We start from the raw sequence: 20,850 nt of genomic DNA on the forward strand, positions 1-20,850 counted from the left end.
CAACTCTTCCTGGCTCAGGCCCTTTGTTTGGGTTCAGGCTGCCTCCCTCTGTTACGAACAGCACAAGTATTGTTCGGCCTGTTGGCACCTGGTTGGGTGTCTATTGATCTTGCTTGTTGTTTGGGAGCAGCCTGTAGCTAGGTATTCACCCACATGTGAGGACTACCATCCTGCTTGTCCTAGGAGAAAGCAGAGTTGCTTACCTGTAACATGTGTTCTCCTAGGACAGCAGGATGTTAGTCCTCAGGAAACCTGCCCGCCACCCTGTGGAGTTGGGTTTCTCCTAGTTTGTTGTTTCAATTTTTTCATAATTCTATATTACGAGACTGAAGAGGGATCCCGCGTGGACCCATGGTTAGTGGCATGCTGGGCATGCTCAGTGTGCCGAAGTTTCTAGAAACTTTGCCAAAAGTTTTCTGTGCCGGGCTTCATCTGATGATATCACCCACATGTGAGGACTAACATCCTGCTGTCCTAAGAGAACACCTGTTACAGGTAAGATTCACATGCAAATGTATGTTGAAGAGGCTATTAGTCATTCACCCGGGATACAGGAAAAAAAAATATGTGGCTGATCCTCACAAAGAAACATAGAAATGACGGCAGAAGAAGACCAAACGGCCCATCCAGTCTGCCCAGCAAGCTTTCGAACTTTTTTTTTTCTCTCACATACTTATGTTTCTCTTGGCTCTTAGTAACCTTTTTTATTCTATTTCCCTTCCAACCCCGCCATTAATGTAGAGAGCAGTGTTGGAACTGCATCTAAGTGAAATAGCTTAATTAGTTAGGGGTATTAAGCATTGCTATAAGCAAGCTACACCCATGCTTATCTGTTTATCCAGACTATGTATTTCAGTCCTTGTTGATTGTTGCCTGAATATAGATCCACCTTTATTCATTCCCCCCTGCCGTTGAAGCAGAGAGCTATGCTGGATATGCGTGAAGTGTCAAACTTCCTCCCCTGCCGTTGAAGCACATGTCCTTGGGCAGGTGCTAATTTCTGAGCAGCCCAAAAAAGTGTACAGAAAAGCAGAAAATACTGTTTTTCTGTACATCCTCTGACAATATCATAGCAATATTAAGTTGGAGGAATCAATTTTACCAGCATTCAATTTCCTAACCCGTGGCTGTGCACCAGTTAGGAAAACGGACGCTCGTAAAATTGAGCTTCCGTTTTCCAAACCCGCTGACAACCACCTCTCCTGGGCCAAGGAGGCACTAGGGGTGCGCAATTGTCCCTAGCGCCTCCTTTTAGCATAACCCCTCATTTGCATTCTGAATCGCGCGTCCAGGAGAGGGGGCTGAGCGCGCGTTCAAAGAGCGAGCGCCAAAAATGGATGCGCTTTTTTAGCACGTCTGTACTGGATCGGCCTGAAAGTGCATTACTGTGGTGAGTTAAGCTAAAGATCATGAGGTGTAACTTACTCCCCCAGGAGTCTTGCCTGGCTAAGATGTTTAGCGATATAACTAGGGTGCTGACTCGAAGGGGCTGGAATGCTCTATAAGAGTCTTTCCCTAGGTAAACATTCACTGGTGGTGTGTAGTTGAATAACACTCTCACTTGCTCCCTAACAGGCCGATGCAATATCATGCGCTGAGCCTAGCACACAGGTTAACGAGCGCTTGGACGCGCGTTTTGGATGTGCGTCCATAACCCCCAATGCAATAAAGGGATCAGCGTGTCCAGAACGCGCGTCCAAACTATCAAATAGCTAATAGCGCTTATCACATGTAAATTCCTTGTTGATAAGGCTATTAGCTATTACTCCACAATGCAAAAAAAAAATCCCTGTGCGCCTGAGGTGCACTTTTTAATCTGTCAAATTTTACACCTGCCCGGAGCAGGCATAAAGTTTTCCTGTGCGTCAAGGGCTCAACTTAAAAACATAAAAACTGCTTTTCTGTAGTTCCTCCTACTTAGTATCGTCGCGGTACTAAGTAGGAAGAACCACAGAAAGCAGCACCATGCAAAAAAAAAAATCTTGACGTAAAAAAAAAATAATTTCGGGGCGCACTGTATATGCCCACATTATATGCGCTCAGGGCCATGTATATTGTGCGTGCGTATTGTGCCAGTAAATTAGCTGCTGCGGGATTAAATGGATGCTCAAAAATTGAGCATCATTTTTGGTAACCTGCACACACAGGGCACTTAATATTAATGTATTCACTGCTTCACTTACTGCCGATGGTACATTCACTGTCACATGTCAGTGAAAGGAGCAATCCCCTTTCAGAAGGGAACCCTGGCCAGGCTGTTCTAGACAATCTGCCATTTCGCTTGGGCGTCCGATGCAGAGCGCTAGGGATGCACAAATTACCCATTGCGTGGCCCCTTTTAGCGAGGCAGCTCATTTGCCTATTGCATCGAGCACCCAGGAAAGGTGGATGTGCGCATGTTCAAAAAATGTGCGTCCACTTGCATTGGCCTGTAAACGTTTTAAAACGTTAGCAGTGTTTAAATCCTGCCCCCCCTCCCCCCGTGCTTTAAGCTCCAACCCTTAGCCAAAAAAGTGCAACCCCTGCCCCTTCAGAAAGCCCAGCTCTCACCCCCTTGGACTCTTTCTATGTTTACTCCTAAGTCCTAGTGGTTTAGAGAGGCAGGAGCAATCCCCACCAACACCATCTTTCAAAATGGCACTCACTGCTTTGCTCCTTGCCTATGGGGTAAGGGAGCACTATTATGAAAGATGGTGCCGATGGGACAGAAGCAAGTGGGATCTCTCGGTGCATAAACCTCTAATTGTTGTTGTGCCTTCTCTCTGCTTTGATATACTCGTCATCTTGCTTTTAGCCAGCAGATGGTGCCATTGAATTAAAACTGAAAGATGCAAAGGGCTTCTACCAATGCCTGGAGCTTGGTAACGGCAACAGCAATAATTTACAAGCTTCTCAAGGCAAGCCAGGAATTCAGGCAGGCACATCAGCTGCAAATGTAGCAGAAGATGTTTGTTGTCTGAGGAAGAGAGAGATCAGGAAAGATAAAAAGATTAAAAAAAAAAAAAAAAAAGAGGCAGGTCTAGTGGAGCTGTGTTAATTTAGCAGGAATAGTAGCAAAGCCTTTCACCTACAATGGATCAAGCTTGGAAAGCAGAGTTTTAGTAGATGTAATGGTTCTTGAGAAAACTGGATTATTTGCAGGCTGTGATAATCTTCTTGAATATGATCTAAAGATGACATTGTGCACAAGCCTTAAAAACCACAGCTGCCCCTTGTCAGATTTGCCCAGTTTGATCATTCACTAAAATCCAGTGAATGCTTCATTCCTTTTTATTACCTTTAAATTCATATAAAAGACTCTAAATACAATGAATAAAGATTAAAATGTCCTCTATTTAGAAATGTCTGATTGTATATAAAATATTTACAAAAATGCATGTTTTTCATAAATTCTAAAATATATATATATATATATTAAGATCCACAATATACAGTTTAGGTTTAAGAGTTGATTATATAATCCATAGGTTTAGTCTTCCAGATGTACTCTCTCTGCACCAGAATGTGATGCATCTGCTCTTTTCTGACTATAGTGCTCAAATAACATACATCTACAATTACAAAAATGTAATTACTTGCATGCCAGTTTTTAGCATTTCTTTAATAGAATCCATTCTAGATTTGTTTCTGTCTAAAATTTGTTAACAAAAATTTCACCCCAGAAGTCTTCAAAAGTCTGAAATCTGGCTTGCCACCAGCAGTCCGTAGTTCTTTTTTCCCCTCTGTGGTCTTTAGCTTGGAGAAACAGCCGAATAAAACCGATGTAACAGGCAGGATCACGGTTATAATGTCAGGCGCCCTTGGTACAAAATCCAGTTTGGAATTTCCTTGTCAGTCATAAGGAAAGCATAAGCACTGACTTTATCCCCTGCTGGAAACACTCAGATGAAGCTTCATCCTCGCAACATTACTCAGTTTAGTTGTTTTCCCTCCACTTTCCCCCTCCCCCCCAAAAATAAAATCATGGCCCCCTTGTATAAGCTAAAGCCCCCTATTTGTTTTCTTGTTTTATTCTTGTCTCATCTGTATCTTGACTAGATTGTAATCTCCAAGGAGATTACAATCTAGTACAGACCCATAAGATTACAGTCTTATGTACAGACCCATAAGAGACCCATAAGATGGTCTCTTATGGGTCTGTACAGTGCTGTGTGCATTTGTTATGTGCTGTACCAATCAGAATGGATTACCAAACTTTCCAGTTACTATAGAAATTTCCCGTGCTGTATGATGATTACCACAGTCTGAGGTGATGGGACCCTAAAGGAAAGCTCTCTATCTGCCAGACATCAGTGTCTGAAACATTTTTTCACCTCAAACTAGATGGCGGTAAATTCCAAACTAAATGCTGTTTTATTGGCTTTTCCGTCCCCCTCCTCAAGCACCACTTTTGGATCTGAGAATGCCCCCTCTGGAGTGATCTGAAAAACACACACACCCTTATGACAGACTCCAGACGTACGTTTGATATAATCCAGTCTCTTTCTGCTGAGGACGCCCACACTACTGGAAAGTGGTGTGGTGTCCTGTACTGGATACAGAAGAGGGTTTACTCCTACCTCCTCCCCCCCCCCCCCTAAGAGCATTCGGCACCTGGTGGAATTGCTTTATCACCATCGCCCTCTTAGGTTAACACACTTCATTTTGTTGACCTTTTTAAATGGCTTCCCTCTGAGGATGGACATGGCTCTTGGAGACCATCTCTTCTCCCCTTAATGTATCCTGCTGTTCCCCTCTTCGATACTCGGAGCGACACTATTATCGTTAAACACAAAAAACCAAGCTTTTCCTGCACGAGATATAACAGGATCCCTGCCTGAAGATTTTCGGCGGTCAAACAGCCGTGCTGATTACTGTTGCTCGTCATTTTTTCACGGGGCACATTTGCTACAGTAAAGCTGGGGTGCCACGTTTTCAGTTTAAGCAAGTGAAAGGCAGTAAGGTAGGGCAGGTCGCGGGCAACTCCTGAAGGAGTCCCGGCTCATTCTTCTCCACCATCCGTTCCTTTGCCAGCCCTTCGGCTTCCTCCTCCTCATCATCTTCCTCTTCCCACTCTTCCTCTTCGCTGTCAGAGTCCTCATAGAAGTTGATAGTGGCCTGAACAGGAAAGTTTTCCAGCAGCTTCTCCCCGTCATTGTACAAGTAATCGTATGACTTTGATCTAGGCCAAAATATCCTGGAAAGAAATGAAAAGTCGTCTTTTTTAAGGTCTGCAGCACAGCCAGATGTTTTGCAGTTTGCTCCCAACTAACACCACATGTAAGACAATGCTCCTAAAAGCATTCCTGGAATTGGCTAGGGGTTTGCATGCATTTCCAAATGAAATGATAAAAACAAGATTAAACCACTTGCATTTTGTTTGAAAACTAAACAAAAACACCGCCGAAATGTTTTTCCATTAATTTTTGTTTCAGAAAGTCAATCAAAAAACAAAACAAAACCCCAAACACAAAACTTATGCCACCTTCATTTTTTTAAACTTATAGCAGTGCCCCGCCCTCCCCAGCTTCCCCCACCCCTTTTTTTTTGCAGGTAGTAGCTCGTGCCAGCCCCGGGGTCAGAGCAGTCCAGATGAGGCAGGAATGATCCCCAGTTGCAAGATGGCACCATCTGGCCCTAAGCCCAGCAGCGCTTTGTTCTTTGGCCATGCGGGCCTATAACAGAATGGTGCGGGCCTATAACAGAATGGTGCTGGCCAACCTGTTTTTAACCCGAGACCTGGCAGGGAGGGAACGACTGGGAACCAGTCCTGGCCCATGGCAAGGTAAGCTTTTGCCTAGAGTGGTGCAGGCCATGGAGGCCCAGGGAGTTATTTTTTTCTTATTGTGGCAGCTCTAGGGGGAGGGGGCAGGAACTGTCTTTCTATTTTTTTTTTTTTCTATTTCAACTAAAGAGAACGAAAAAACCCAAGTGGCCTTCTGGTAATAGCATGAAAATGTGCATACTCTCACTGCTTTACAAACCCTGGATCCACCTTGAGAAACGTCCCCTCTTCTTGTCATAAAATTATCTTGAGCACATGCTTGAGAATCTGAGTGAAAACAGTGCATCGCTTAAACAGCTGAAACCCCTGGAGAAAGACTTTAAATGACTGGCGAGACCCTTCTGATATTACAACATGTGATGGCTCTGACCCACAATGATACGGATCAGGACGTGACGGCGGTAAACACCTCAACCAGGAATTTGGAGCATCTTTAGGAGTTCTTCGTGCACAGGCCAAGCACAGTAACAGAGGCAACAGTGGGCAGGAATGGGCCCAGAAGCATGACCTGAGATTCCCAGACCTGCTCTGTAATCAGAGTATTTCTAGTTGGACAGGGATTTTGGATCAGGTCTCACTTAGACTCAGACTGTATTAGTTAACTTTATGGGATCACAATCCAGAAAATCTTAGCTGGTGGGACATGAGCGGTCTGCGAATGGGTGAAGTTATGGACTGTACGGGTGAGACGGGCTGAATACAGAGTTTCATGGGAAGATAATAACTAGCCGTGGAGCTTTGTAAGAGAAGGTGAGATGCAATGAATAGAATCAGTCCTGCCATGTGGTAAAAGGGGTGACAGGAAGAGATTTGGAACCACAACTGATGATATATTTGTTCAGATTGTAATAGTACAATCCTAGCTCTCCTCCCCAAGATTACCTTCATGGGAAGGTCAGTTGTTACCCCCATGCCTCCTCTACGTGATTTGCTCCCACAGACTTTAATTGCTATGCATACCAACTAGGCAATTTTAAACTTTATGTGCAAAAAAGTACCCTTTTCAGCGACCAAGCACGTTGGAAAAACTTACCTGACAGGATGACGAAAGAGTTGTAGGGCCTTGTTTGATTCTTCTGGACTCCGATTGCTAGCTGGGTTTGTTCTGTGCAAAGTCTGGGCATAATCCTAGGAAAGAATAAAACCCAGAGCATTAGCCATTAATAATAATAATAAAAAAAAAAATAAAAAATGAGCGTAGACATTTCCATCTCCCCAGAACTTATCCACTGCATGAAGTCCCACACAGCCTTAATAAACCCCAGTGAAATCCTTCAATGCACTCTACATTTCTCCCTCCAGCAGTGTGGGTTTGCTGTATTGCCTCTTCTGTGTTCCTACTCCCTGCAGGGCTTGCAGGCTCACGGGGAGCCAGTGAGGCAAGTTTCAGATTGCATCTCTCCATGGCCGGGATTCTTTACCCCTTTCCCAAGCCTGCTCTAACCCTGCCCCAGCACCAGCTCTTTTCCCTGCGGGGTAAGGTATGCAGGCCACTTCTCTCTGCACGAAATGGGTGGAGGGCAATTTTCAAATAGAGGCTTTTTGCACAGGTAGCTCATTTACTCCTGGAAATCTCTTTGAAAAATGTCCCTGTTAATTGGTTAAGCAGTCTGAAAGCAATAGTAATCCTGGAGGAGAAGACTGGACTGTAGAATGTTATTGGACCACACGAATTATCCTAAAATGTTATATACAGGATACAGGATTGCATACAGGAATTCCGGTATATAAAAATTAAAAATAAATAAATAAATAAATAAATATAGGAATTTGTAAACAAACTCAACCGAAGCAAAAACACACATCAGACACAGTAATCACAACGTGTGTTCTATGAATACACGAACGTTTGCTAACACGTTGATCCTTTCTTCTGGAGATCAGACCCATATGGTCTCAACAGTTCATGTAGAGCGCTTCTATTGGTTCATTAAAAGGTGTTAGTCTGCATTTAATTAGAACACTTTGGATGTATTGTTTTAGGGGAAACTAGGAGCTGTTTTATGTCCCCTTGTAATCAAGCTCATATTTTCCACCAGGCAGAGTAAGCAGCTGTCTAGAAGCACCAGACTGAAAAGGCCACAGATTCCTCCTCTGTCAAATAGTATTTTCTCCAAAGCCCTGCTCAGCCTGAGCAGTAGCGTCCTATTGGACCTGCTTCTTTAAAAAAGTGCAGGAGCCTGCAGACCAGCGGCATTTGGAGCAATGTAAAATATTGCTTTCAACCCACCCATGCGCCCTTAAGGGGGAATGTGAAAAAAGGTCACTCACTGTTTCACAGGTGAATATTGTGATCCACCTGGACATAGGAAGAAGCACCCCTTTTAGCATAGGGTATTGTTGAAGGGCTCTATCTTGGCTCCCACTTTCCTCAGACAAGGACCTGCATCCCAGCTCCACATCTGAAAAGAGGGATCTTCCTTGGCATCTAAAGGAAATCTAGCCCTGGTTATAATATTTGCAGCGCTGCCTTTTTGTAAGTAGGGTTTTTGTTTGAGTTCTGAGGTTAGTGCTATTTCAATATGGAAGGTTTGTTGCATTAGATATGGAAGGTTTTTCGCAGGGTCTTGTGCTGCTTTGCAGAGTAGCTGGTAGTGGCAGGGGTAGGGTATGGCCACAGGTGGACCATGGCCCACCCACTTTGAATTCAGGAACCCAGAGGCTGTAAGCAGGCAGAGGTTTGGCCCATGCACCAGGAGATGAACGCAGTGTCCACACGGCCTGAAAGAAGGTGCAGCAGTGGGCCGGAGGAGGGTCACAGAATCAGAGGTAGGAGGGTGGAAAGGGTAAGAAAGGAGTGTGTGTGTGTGTGTGTGTGAGTGTGAGAGTTCCTCCCAGCACCTTCCCACCATCACCACCACCACCACCAGCAGTACCCACCTATGTTAACCTAGAGCCCTGCCAAAAATAGACCCGGCTGTACCACTGGGAAGGATTTTGTGTTACAGTTACTGAGACGACACCAGAATTTGAATATTGTTTTTTTGCATGGTGACTAGTAAAGCGAGGCATCCTAGTTCTGCGTGCACATGTTAGAGACTGTGGACAAAGGACTGTCTGTTTGCAGAACTGGATGCACAGGGTTTCCATTGAAGTTCTGTCCCATTCTGTATAGTTTGGGGTTAATGATATGGACCCCATACTTCACTCCCATGAAGAACTGGTTGACTGATTATCAAATAATTTTAATAGCAGTTTTACTGAAGGCTTGAAACTTGCCAGGAGGTTCTTTACTGCAGAGAGATCTCTTAAAGCCTCTTCTTGAAGTCATTATAGACACCTTGGATGTCCTTACTGCCAGTCTAAGGTTTGCATAGACTGGAGTATGTTCTACATTTTAGTTGAGTATGTTGGACTTTTTTTTGGTCTTTTTTTTCTGAAAAGTCATAATTTTCGTCTTTTCCAGATTCTGCCCATAATTTGCAGTAGGACTCTAGCAGGACTCTTAAGCTTCTGCGGTAGAGGTTAAAATATTTGCAAACTTTAGGCATTTGATCTTATAGTTGTTTAGTATAAGTCCTGGGCATTTAAACCCCCAAGGAGGGCAGTCTTGCACAGGATGAGCAGGAGGACAGTTTGCAGGTGGTGGGGGACATCTGTCACTGACTGGCCATGGGGCTGAAGGCATGACTGGTTGGGATGCCCAGAAAACATTTTTCATGGATGTATGATGGCAGGAGATTCCCTAATTGCTGGCTAGGCCAAGGGTGTGATTGCAGCCTTTCCCCAAAAGACTACCAAGCAGATTGTATTGCTGGAACATAAGAAATTGCCATGCTGGGTCAGACCAAGGGTCCATCAAGCCCAGCATCCTGTCTCCAACAGAGGCCAAACCAGACCACAAGAACCTGGCAAGTACCCAATGGCGATATGAGGTAATATAACCAGTCATTGGTTTTATTATGCATACAGAATAACAGAGCCAAGGCTGGTTCAGGTAAAGTTTCCGTATAATTTTATATATATATATATATATATATATATAGAGAGAGAGAGAGAGAGAGAGAATATGTTAATCATTAAATTAAACTGTAGCCCTGTATATTTTTAAACATAACTGTGTTATTTGGTGTTATAAAGTTAATACTGGTGGGAATGGGAGTGAGCGCCACAATTGTTAGAGCTGGTTTGCTAATTTTAGTGTTGACACAGATCTCCCTATAAATTTGTGTTGGTGGGATCACCATATTTATAAATCAGCGTAATTAACCCTACTGACCATGTCATAGAACAATGACTATAAAGAAGAATTAGGTTATATAGTCTTGCTTCCTGGATTTGTACACTGCTGCATTTAAACATTTTGTTTAGCACTCTGCCTGTGCTGAAGTGCCGGGAGGCATTCCTTGGCTGTCCAATGGTGTTTGATAATCTTCACTTGCTCTTTGAACTGCCACCCTCTCCTCTCCCCTGCAGCCACCCCTCAAGGGTGCTGGAAGATAGCTTGCTTCTCGTTTGTTGTGGAGTGAAAATTCTGGCCTCTCTGTTCTGTGCTGGTGTTAGAGATAAGTTAGGCCATTTTCCTGTGTCGCCTCAGTGGTGTCAGATTCAATTGATTTAATGGAGAGAGCCAGGCCTCTTCTGTCACCTTCCTGTGCGTGTTCCAGACAGTGTGAATCTCCCATCTGCTCCAGATCGTGGCCCCATTTCTGTTAAGTTACTGCCTCATTGGAATCACAAGTGCAGGAGTGTGGTACATCAGAGCAGTCTGCCTGACAGTCTGTGTCACATGTGCAGCTCGGGGCGGGGAAGGCAGGAATTTCATGGCTTTTCTGAGGATTGAATGCAAAGATTTTTGTAAAATTGATGCCTTAGTTTTAGATGTTCATTCAAAACCTAACCTATATGAGAAAACCTTTGTTAAAGATTTTTTGGGATACTCTTTTATAAAGTATTTAGGGTTTTTTTTGTAGGGGGTTATATTACACTTTTAGCTATCCTAAAAGTATAATATATGTGTCATGTTTTTTGTCTATTGTAATTGTCTTATCATTTGTTTAGTTTGTTGCCTATTTTATTACTGAGTCTGTTTTAGTTACTCTCTGCCTTGCCTTGAGCTACTTTAGGAAAAGCAGGAAATACATTTAATTATGGTTGTGACAGATGCAGAGGTAATGCCAAAGGAGGGAAGAGGATGATTATGCAGTAGTTTTTCTGCAGTAACAGTCATTAAGGGCAATCGGGCAGACCCTGTGGTCCGTAGCTGCCAACGACTGTTACTTTATGGAACCCCCTAAAAACTGTTTGCTTGGCTCAAAAGGTTCATCTCTGCAAAATTCCTGAGCCATTCAAATGGCTGAATTCCCAGAGAGATCCGAGTTTCTGCATTTTTTTGTCTCATGCTACAGTTCACAGATCCAGGCCAGTCTGAGCGATATTCACCTCAGTCCCCTTGGAGATTAACTCCAGTGCATAATTTTAGCTTTGCCTCTAGATTTTACCGAATGAGCAGGAGCTCCCACGAGAGCTCTAGTCCAGCACATCTTTCTCCAGAAATATGGGGGTAAGTGCCCAAACGACACAAGTAAAAGATACGGCAACAAAGGCGATAGATTTAGAATAAAGTCATAGAGAATGAGTGGAAGGGATTTTCTGTAACCTTCCACCCCTCCCATTCCAATATAAAACAATACAAACCCGATCATGATGTACAGCTCGCATAACAAGTCGTCTGAACAGCTAAAGATCCAAAAGAGATCCCATATTTTCTCTTATCAAAGTCTGGCCAGTATTAGCAACATTGGTTGAGGGCCAGATGGTTCCTTTCATGCAAGGGAATGTAACCTTTTTATGTGGACTTAGACGGAAGGTTTGAGACGACATGAAAAGGAAGCCGGATATTTTAAAAGACTCGTCCTGCATCACTCTCATGTTGGACCAGTTGTACTTAGGGGCTTTGCCCTATTTTCTATCTATTGGGGGGGGGGGGGGGGGGGGGAGCATAGATCTGTCCCTTTTTGTGTGTTACATGATCAAATGGATCACCCTTCTGAACAGATATCAATTCTAAACAGGTCAGCGCTGACCCAGCCTTCCTTTTCATTGCTTTTCTGTGCTTGCTGTGTAGCCCAGTACAGAGTGAACGGGTTAGAGCAGTGTTTCTTGGGCCAGCCAAGTGGCTGAGTGGTAGTGAATTACTATGTGGAATATCCAGGTTTGATTCCTGGGCCTTTCGCTCCCCAGGTTTGCCGGGAGACAGCATTCTAGGCCTGATGAAACTCAGTTCATCAGGCAAGTTGCTTGTGTCTGTGCCCTTCTCCAGCTCTGCACTTTCTACCTTGCTTCGCCGGATGCCTAGAATAGACTTCTTGATTCCCTCTGGCCATTTGCAAACCCAATCTAAAAAACTTCCTTTTTTTGAAGCTGTTTTTAAATTGTTAAGAATTTCTCCACAGTAAACACACTTCCCACAAACTTATCGGTCACATATGTTTGCTTTGGCTAGCTTGTAAGCTCCGTGGAGCAAGGAGTCTTTTATATATATGTATCTGTACAACAGTGGTTTAAAAATCATTAGTAGTTTTAAAAAGGGAGAGAACAAATTAACTTGTATCCCAAAGACACAATTTCTTAAATTATGTAGCCATAACTGAGCCTTTTACTGTGCCCTTTGTGCTAATATAATGTTATGGAGAATCCACTTATATTGCGGCACACTCAGTTTCCCCAAAATAGTCTCTGTTGGCAATGTCAGCCCTTCTCTGAGATCTTTGCTGTGTCCTATACAAATGGCCTGCCACTTAATTATTTTTCTTCCTAAGGAGTCAGGAAAACACAGGGGACTGTACCCAGAAAATGTAATTGGAAAAATAGTTTATTTTAAAGTCCTCACGTCAGTTCAAGTCCCTTCACTTCTGTAAGAGCGGAATAGAGTGTTTAAAAGTAGATTTAACCTTTCCTGAGAATGACTGAGGCATCTATTCTTGTACGTACTCATACATGCAACCCTAGACATGCAGGGGCAGATTTTAAAAACCTACGCGCTCCGGGCCTATTTTCAAAAGGCCCAGCGGCGTGCGTAAAGCCCCGGGATGCGCTTAAGTCCCGGGGCTTGAAAAAATGTGTGGTCCGGGGGTGGGGCCAGAGGCCTCTCCACGGCTGCTGGGCCTAGGGATGGCGCTGGGCCTAGGGATGGCTGGCACGCGCACGTTACTCCTGCCTCTGGCAGGTGTAACTTCTGGGATAAAGGTACGGGGGTATTTTTTTTTCGGGCTGGGGGGCGGGACAGGTGGGGGGAGGGGCTGAAGGACAGTTCCCTCCGAGGCCATCGGGGGAAAGCCATCGGGGCTCCCCTAGGGCTCGACGCGTGCAAGGTGCACTAAGGTGCACCCCCTTGCGCGCGCCGACCCTGGATTTTATAACATGCACGCGGCTGCGCGCGCATGTTATAAAATCGGGCGAACATTTGTGCGCGCCGGGTAGCGTGCACAAATATACTGCGCACGCATAGGCTTAAAAATCCAGCCCGCAGTGAATAAGAGTTATTATAGCCTAGTTTGAATAATACATTCGCCAATGCGTGACTTTTGCATACAAGCCAGTCTCCTTCGTGTTGCCCCCCAGAACATTTAACCTGACCTTTAGGAGCGGCTGTCTTGCTTTCACAGCTTCATCCCTCATTTCACAACATCTGCTCTACAATCTGTTACAGACCGAGATCCAAGAACTGTGAAATCTACATTGGCGGGACTGGATGAAAGGTGAAGGCCCCAGGACAATTTCAGTCACTTGAGTGTCCCAGATAGGCCAACAGCAGGGGCAATGGAGGGTCAGAGCAGCAGAAGAAAATACATATTGTTCAGCTCTCTTCTGGTCACATTAGTATTGTGCGCATTTCCTGGGATGTAGTCGGGCTATTAAGTTTGGAGGTTCATCTTCTGATGTGTAAGCACTTCTTCCTCCCTCCCCCCAGAAAGTCACATCATGCTTATAATTAATATATTTTAATGCTTCAGTGCTGCAACTAGCTGCCAACATTTTGCTACAATCTCCCCAGGATTCTGCTCTTTACTCCAGACTCAGCATGTTCAGCACTTGAAGCGTTAGTTAATATATTTGAGCCTCTAAGCAGACTTTAAAACCCTCTCAAATCCTGATAAAAGATGTCCGGAAAAGCTAGGAAAATGCCTGGAAGCTGTTTCCATGAACATATACGGGGCCTGATAATATAAACGGGAAGGAGACTATTAAAAATGAATCAGTCAGGGTTACCCGGCTGATCTGACCTAGACTCCAGAGCTCCGGGATACTGCAAAGTCCCGTAGAACTGCTAAAACTTTGCATAAAAAGTGAAATGCCATTAGGCTACCCAGGCTTTAGTACGCAGGGAAACACTATAGATTAGCAACATATTTTATTGCAAAAATATTCGGCGTATACGCTTAGGGACTCTCACTTTGGGGTACATTTTCAAACGTTTTAAGTGGATCTATCTGCACAACATAAGGACTGTATGGTTAGACTGGCAGATTGCACAAGTGGATTTTCAGGTGCTTGAAACCACATTAGAAAGGTGTTCCAGGGGAATTAGCCAAAAATAGGGGGGCCCAAGGATAATAAAGTAATGATAGAGCAGCAGTTCCAGTTATTTCCCTGAGAATATGGAATTATGGATTTTTAGTGGAGGGAAAAGGGGGTTAGCTTCTGTTTGTCTTATTCTTAAGCCAGTACATCATGCTTCAAAGTGTCACATTATTTGAAAAACCTTTTGTGATCATTCATCCATTCTTTATAAGAATTATTACCTGCAGTTTTTGCACATGGCCTGACAGCCCACCAGGCATTAACCTACAGCAGCTACTTCACAGTCTAGTTAGGTAAGATGACAATAGGTGAGCATCCCCCCACAAAATATAACATAAAATCTTTAAACCCCCTAGGAATTAGAATGAAAACAGGGCGATTTTTAAAAGATTGCCAGTTGTCTAAAATGATTTTTTTTTTTTTTTGCTTTTTTCCGCTGCTACAGCTGCTTTAATTTATAAGCCAGTTTGTAAAAGTCCAGACAGATTCCGCATGTCTGTGAGGTGTCCCTGAGCACATGGCAGGCCGGGGCAATGCAGGTAAGGTTCACTTTTCCTGGGATTATGCAAGTGTTTGACAAAAGCTTTCAGTCAACTGATCAGTAAAAAGAGAAACCTATATTACAAAGCTGCCGACAGCAGATGTTCATATTTCTAGCATCGATAATAGGGATATATTTGAGAATATGAAAAATGAGCAAACTATTAATAAGGATTATATTAAGGAGTGCACACATTAGAAATAATGAGTGGCATTGTAGATAATATTAGAATGGTATTTGTATCGGGGAACACAGAATGGGGGGGGGGGGGGGGGGGGGGGAGAGCACCTCTGTGGTTCAGAGGCAGTGCTGCATGTCCTGGGTTTGGTTTCCAGGTCAGGTTCTCCACTCCCCTGAGCTGACCAGGGCTGGGGTTGCTGCAAAGTTGTCATTCACATCCCCTGGGGGAGGGGAAAGGGCAGGCAGGATTCACAGTCGCTGCTCAGTGGTGACATCTAGTGGCTGATGTTAGGGTCCTGGAGAGAGCCCCTGGTGCACGCTCACAGTCCAGGATGGTCCCTACAATAATTGGGCTCAGTGTGTTGGGGGGGGGGGGGAATTCCCAGGTACTTGCAAAAAAAACCAAACAAACCCCACTCATGGTTCTGTGAACAGTTACTGTGCTGCCCCCCCCCCCCCCTACTGTTCACTCATTCTCTGTCCCGAGCCCACCAAAAAACACCCAGCTCCCTTCAGTGATACAAACTTTAAAAACTGACACTATCCCTCCCCCACCCAAACCCATGGCTGGAGCAAGGTTATTAGGTGCCCTAGGTGAACCTTATAGCCTTGCACAATGCCCCCGCCCCATCCCCCACACACAGTTTAGAGTTATAGATTTATATTTTACAGTATTCTGCAGTAAAAATATCACTTACATTATATTTACATGAACTGCTGTGATGCCAACCAGAAATCCCTGCAAAAAAGACACCTGGAACCCATATGGTATTAGGCCTATTGTGATGTGTGTTGGGTGTGGGCTTGACCCTCCGAAAGCCCTAAAACACTAATACTCTTCCTATTAGGGGAATGCCTCACCTCAGTCACACAGCCTTCTCAAAGGGGATTGGTCCTTTGATTGCTGACAGTACAGGGACCAATTAGCAGAAGGAGTGAATAAATTAATATTAAGTGCAGGTCCCTGTCTTTATTGTGCTGTTAAATAAAACCTATGCTATTTTAGCACTGATTTTATTGCTGATGGATTCCCTTGGCTACCCCTCCCCCTCCCTTTTTCTACCAGAAAGACTGAATCACTTTATCCAAAGCAGAAGCTGACAAGTAGTACAATAGCAGCCTGTGTAAACAGTTCAATACCAGGAGAAAACTATCTCTTAAATATCAGATTAATCCAGCTCTTTAAGGACAAATAAAATCCCCTGCTGAGAAACAAGGTTGTGGAGGCCAGCGTTCCCTGAAGACTGCACAGGATTAGGTATGGTTTCCTGTCCTGGAGGAATCCTCAGCGCTTTGGATAACTCGGTCAGGTATTGTGGAGGGGCACTTAGACGTGAATTTTTCTTCAGGCTGTGGTCGGTCGAACTGCATCACAGCCCCACCGATCTGCCTGCTGTGCACGGCCGGCATACAGCATCAAAGTGGCATGCCCGCCCCCCCGGTACGCAAAACTGCTTCCTGCTTTTCCTGCTGCCGGTGGACCCGATCCACCGGCGGCAGAAAAAGCAAAAATCTTCCGCCACCGGTGGGATCGGATCTACCGGCGGCAACCCAAGCCTCTCCCTGCTCCCGATGCCGACCCACCGGTTGTGCCGCCCTGTGCAATTGCACGGTTTGCACACCCAGTGGCGCCAGGCCTGGAAATGGAGGAAACTTCCAAGTCACAAAGAAATGGGCAGACGAAAAGCTAAGGACAAAACCGCAAGTAGGATAAATAACTTCACTGAGGTCATTAGCCTGAGACCATCACTAGATGTGCGAACCTCTTCAGAGCTGCCTGATACAGTTCAAAGAAGCTAGAAAAAAATTAAAGTTTGTTGACTCAAGCTTTTAGAAAAATCTTAGGGACATTTTTCAGATCCATGTGATTTTTTTGTTTTTGTTTTCAAGAATCAAAGCATCTTTCATCAAATTGGGAAATCTGATCTGGATTAAAAAAAACCAAAACATCTAAAGTGTATTTCAAACCTGTTGCAGATTTCTTTCCAGTTTCCCCCCAAATCAATCAAATTTCCTCAGCAGATCTGAGTGGGGTGGGGAGAATCTGAAAATTCCATTAAGCTGAAACCATGAAGAAATCTGCTCATTTGAGTTGGATTTAGAATTTTGCACCTCTCTAACTATTTAACCTAATCAGTACTTGTGTATAAGTTTCAAGTACATAGGGAGGATAACTTTCAAAGAAGTGCGTGTGGCAGCATCTATATATATATATATATATGCCTATATGGCCGTGATCAGATCTATGTAGGTGCTTTATAACCTGTAAGTATGATATATGCATGCTTTATAAAATACACATCTCTGTCCTGCAACACGTAGGCTTACACGTGAATACATGCAGTGCGTTGAAACCACACATCAATTGCATTGAACATGTGCCCTTTTCCTACTTATTTTAAACTTATAACATGCATATATTTTACGCACAAAACTAAAGCAGGTCTTACTTGTGTATATTGGGATTTATGCACGTAAGTCGGTGTGTTTTAAAACACGCGCGCATTATGGAAACTACCAGTTTTACCAGTTAGTCCGCCAGTTCGCCCAGTCCTTTTCCAGATCATTGAGACCCTCTGGTTCTTCAGCCTGGCCTCCCCTCATTTCTCCCAGACCTCCCAACCAGCCAATGGTACACAATAAACCCATTTAATATCACTTACTCCAGATAATTAGCAGTTGCAAAATCACGTAAATTGGCAAATCTACATGCGTAAGTGTCTTTTAAAATAGCAACTTATGTGAATAAATTTTGGCTCTGTCCAGAAAGCCCCTTTTTTATGCGCCTATACACGCGAAAGTGAAAATACATGCGTATTTTTACTTTAATCAAATATGGAATGCACAAGTGGAAGCTACTTATGCGCATATATGCTAATTTTACAAAATGTAACATTTTGAAAATTCAGCCCAAAGCACGTGGTATGTGTGTTGCATTCTTGTTTTGAAATAGGCAAAATCTGTGTCATACCAAACACTCAACATCCCTTCATTTCAGGGGTAACCCCTCTTAGAAAGAGAATCTCCCTCCCAACCAGGCTATTCCCCTACATAAATACCTACAGTACTTAAATGTAATGCACTTTTGAAGTGTCAGAAAGGCGGAATATAGATCAAATAAAGACAGCACTCTGAAATGTTATCATGACATGCTACTCATTTATGCTATAACAGGCTGCGGTAGATGATTGAAGTAGCTGGAAGTTCTCCCGATGAGCACTTACCAAATTTTGCTGTTTCCTCTTCTGTCTTGCAATGTCCTCTGCTGTAAGAATCCATGGCCTCCAAAGAGGTGAAACACTAGGATAAAAGGCAGGAAAAAATGTTAGACAACCAAAGTTATTCAGCTAAAACCATGTCTTGTCTTAGAAAGCACAGCATGGGCACAGGGACAGGCCGTGCACAGATCTCTTGCCAACTAATTCACATCATGGTGCACAAACTCACTTCTCTAAGCATTCTGGGACTTCTGTTTTAATGTCAGTATGCATGCTTAAAGGAGAAAGGCTTAAAAGAAACATATGCCTTAAAGTATCCCTCATGACTTGAAGATAGAAGAAAGAAAATTATGCCCTGCAGTTTCAAGAGATTTGTTCCCCACAAGTTTGAAAGGAGTCTAGAAAAACCCTAGGTGCTGGAAGTAGTACCTCCTGTTTGAAGTATAGGATGTTTGGTTTCTATTATACAATTTTTCAGCCCACTAGTGTAAAAATCATTCCACTGTCATATAATAAGCCTTATTTGGAAGCTAGATACTGTAGTTTGCCAAGAGATAACTTCTTCCTAATGTAGAAATGCGCTTCCAGATATTCCAGTGGAAGTCACCCATCAGGCACAGTCGCACACCTCTGTTCACAAAACGTCTCAGGACTTTTCTAGTTAGCGAACGTTTTAAAAAACACGTTCTTCAGAGAGCATTCTTAGCTTTTTTTTTTTTTTTTTTTTTACATTCTTATTACTTTCACTTTCTTACTGACTTGCTCCTAAGAGTAATAGAGTATCCCTGGGGCTGCCTATGCACAAGACAACACAACAGCAAGAGATGCTGTAGTAAGGCGTTAAGATACAATAGAACTTTTAAATGGATGTTCTTCGGAGTGAAAATAATTCTTCAAGCCAGTTCTAAGGTTCAGTATTTATAAGAAACTCTCTTCAAGCTACTCTATCCCAGGTTGTCTGCATGCCACTGATAACAAAACACTCAGTTCCGAAGCTGCACAGAAACATTAAGAAAACAAAAGCAGATATTATTTTGCCTGCCTTTCAAAAAAAAAAAAAAAAAAAGGTATTTGAATTATTGACAAGTTTGCAACAGCATCAGAGAGAGAACAGAACTCCCTATCACAACAGCAAACCGCATAGAAGGAGCCTTTCCTCACTCACTTTTTTTTTTTTTTTTTGGGGTGGGGGGTTAGTTGTTTGGGAATATAGAAGAATCTTTATGGTTTACCTCATTCTTTGCTCCAGTCTCAGGGGTGCGTAGCTGCACAAGAAGGGCTGAAGGGAGCTTGCAGGCCAGCCGGGCATTGCCAGGGGAGCTTGATCCCTGCTAAAAGCCGTATCCGTGGTCAGAAAGGACATGGCACGCTGGAGTCTCCCCTCTTCCTGCTCTCACTCTTCTCTTGCTCTTTCTCTGTGAGTTCGCTGCTCTTCTAGGAGAGGTTTTTATAACCCCCAGGGGATGGCAATCCATAAATTATTTGGGTGGGAAGGGGAGTGAGGCAAAATGCTGCAGGGACCAGGGTGCAAAATGTAGCCCACATGAATAAACAGTGGGTCTGTGGGGGGTAGAAGGCTTTTTTTCAACTCAAAGTGAAAAAGAAAAATATAGAAGGGCTAAGTTAGACACCATCTGTGAGAAATATCCCAAGGAGCTGGCAGGGAGTCGGGGGCAGAAGGAGGGGACAGGAGTGTGAGCCCAGGACTTAAAGCCAGGGAGGGCTGAAGACAATTAATTAGGGCAATTAAGAGGTGTTTGCACAAGTTAGCATAAATAAGAGAGGCGACCCTAGAAATTCACTCATTGACTAAGGTAGGGTCCCAAGGAACGCTCAATGCATCTAAAAAGCTTTAATTGTCAAGCCAGTAAACTTTCCTCTTGAAATGTGAAGAGACTGCCCCACAGAATTGTACGCATGGCTTCCCTTTCCCAGATGAAATGTTCTGATGTTTTCAAGATCGATCTTTGCTTGTTTGTTCTTTGCAGCTGCTTTAGTCCTTCCCCTGCCGTGTGTTGCTGTATCTCTGCCACAGGCCCCTCACCTACTTATAATGCGAGTCCTTTACCGTTTTGTGTCTATGACACAAAAAAAAAAAAAAGGCCTTGTAAAACTGGGCCCAATCGGGCAATGTCTGTTCTCATCCCATCTTCCTTTCCTTAAGCATTGGCTGCAGAGGTGAGATTTGTTTAGCGCGGATGCACAGGCGGACCCGCATGCACTGCCCTCCCTGGTGTGAAGATAGATCCCGTGCATGTTCAGCGTGGCTATACTGAAAACCAGACCCACTTTTGGCCTCAGAGGACAGGAGTCAGCCACCCCTGCACCAATATGTCCCAAAGCTCCTCCCAGCTTCCAGTAATGAATGGGTCCAGGGTTGCGGCTGGTGTCTGTGAGCGTTTTCTGTTGGTTACGGCGAGCCAACACAACACTTGCCTTCAATACATCGTGTAAAAAGGCAGCTTTTCCATGCTCAGAGGATTCACATGTCTGATGCTCTTTCTTTCCTCCAGTTGGGCTCTCCTAAAGTACCAAAACAGTTTGGCAAAGCTAGACAAAGCACATGGCAGGAGAGCAGACTCTTCAGCTCTCTTCTCAAGCAAAGTTTTTCCTCAAAACGCTCT

The 20,850-nt window shown here is 43.9% G+C and overlaps 1 protein-coding gene across 1 annotated transcript in view; it reads right to left on the bottom strand.

Annotated features, from left to right (window-relative positions):
- Positions 1-4,914: 4,914 nt before the first annotated feature.
- Positions 4,915-20,850, bottom strand: part of RIPPLY1 (ripply transcriptional repressor 1) — a 30,532-nt gene continuing 14,596 nt past the window's right edge. The window contains exons 2-3 of the mRNA XM_029607974.1: positions 6,798-6,892; positions 4,915-5,176 (exon numbers count right to left, since the gene is read on the bottom strand). Of these exons, the coding sequence (XP_029463834.1) occupies positions 4,915-5,176; positions 6,798-6,892 (357 nt within the window). The remainder of the gene's footprint in view (positions 5,177-6,797; positions 6,893-20,850) is intronic.

This window comes from Rhinatrema bivittatum, chromosome 6 (genome assembly GCF_901001135.1).
Source record: "Rhinatrema bivittatum chromosome 6, aRhiBiv1.1, whole genome shotgun sequence".
In the NCBI taxonomy this organism is placed as follows: Eukaryota; Metazoa; Chordata; class Amphibia; order Gymnophiona; family Rhinatrematidae; genus Rhinatrema; species Rhinatrema bivittatum.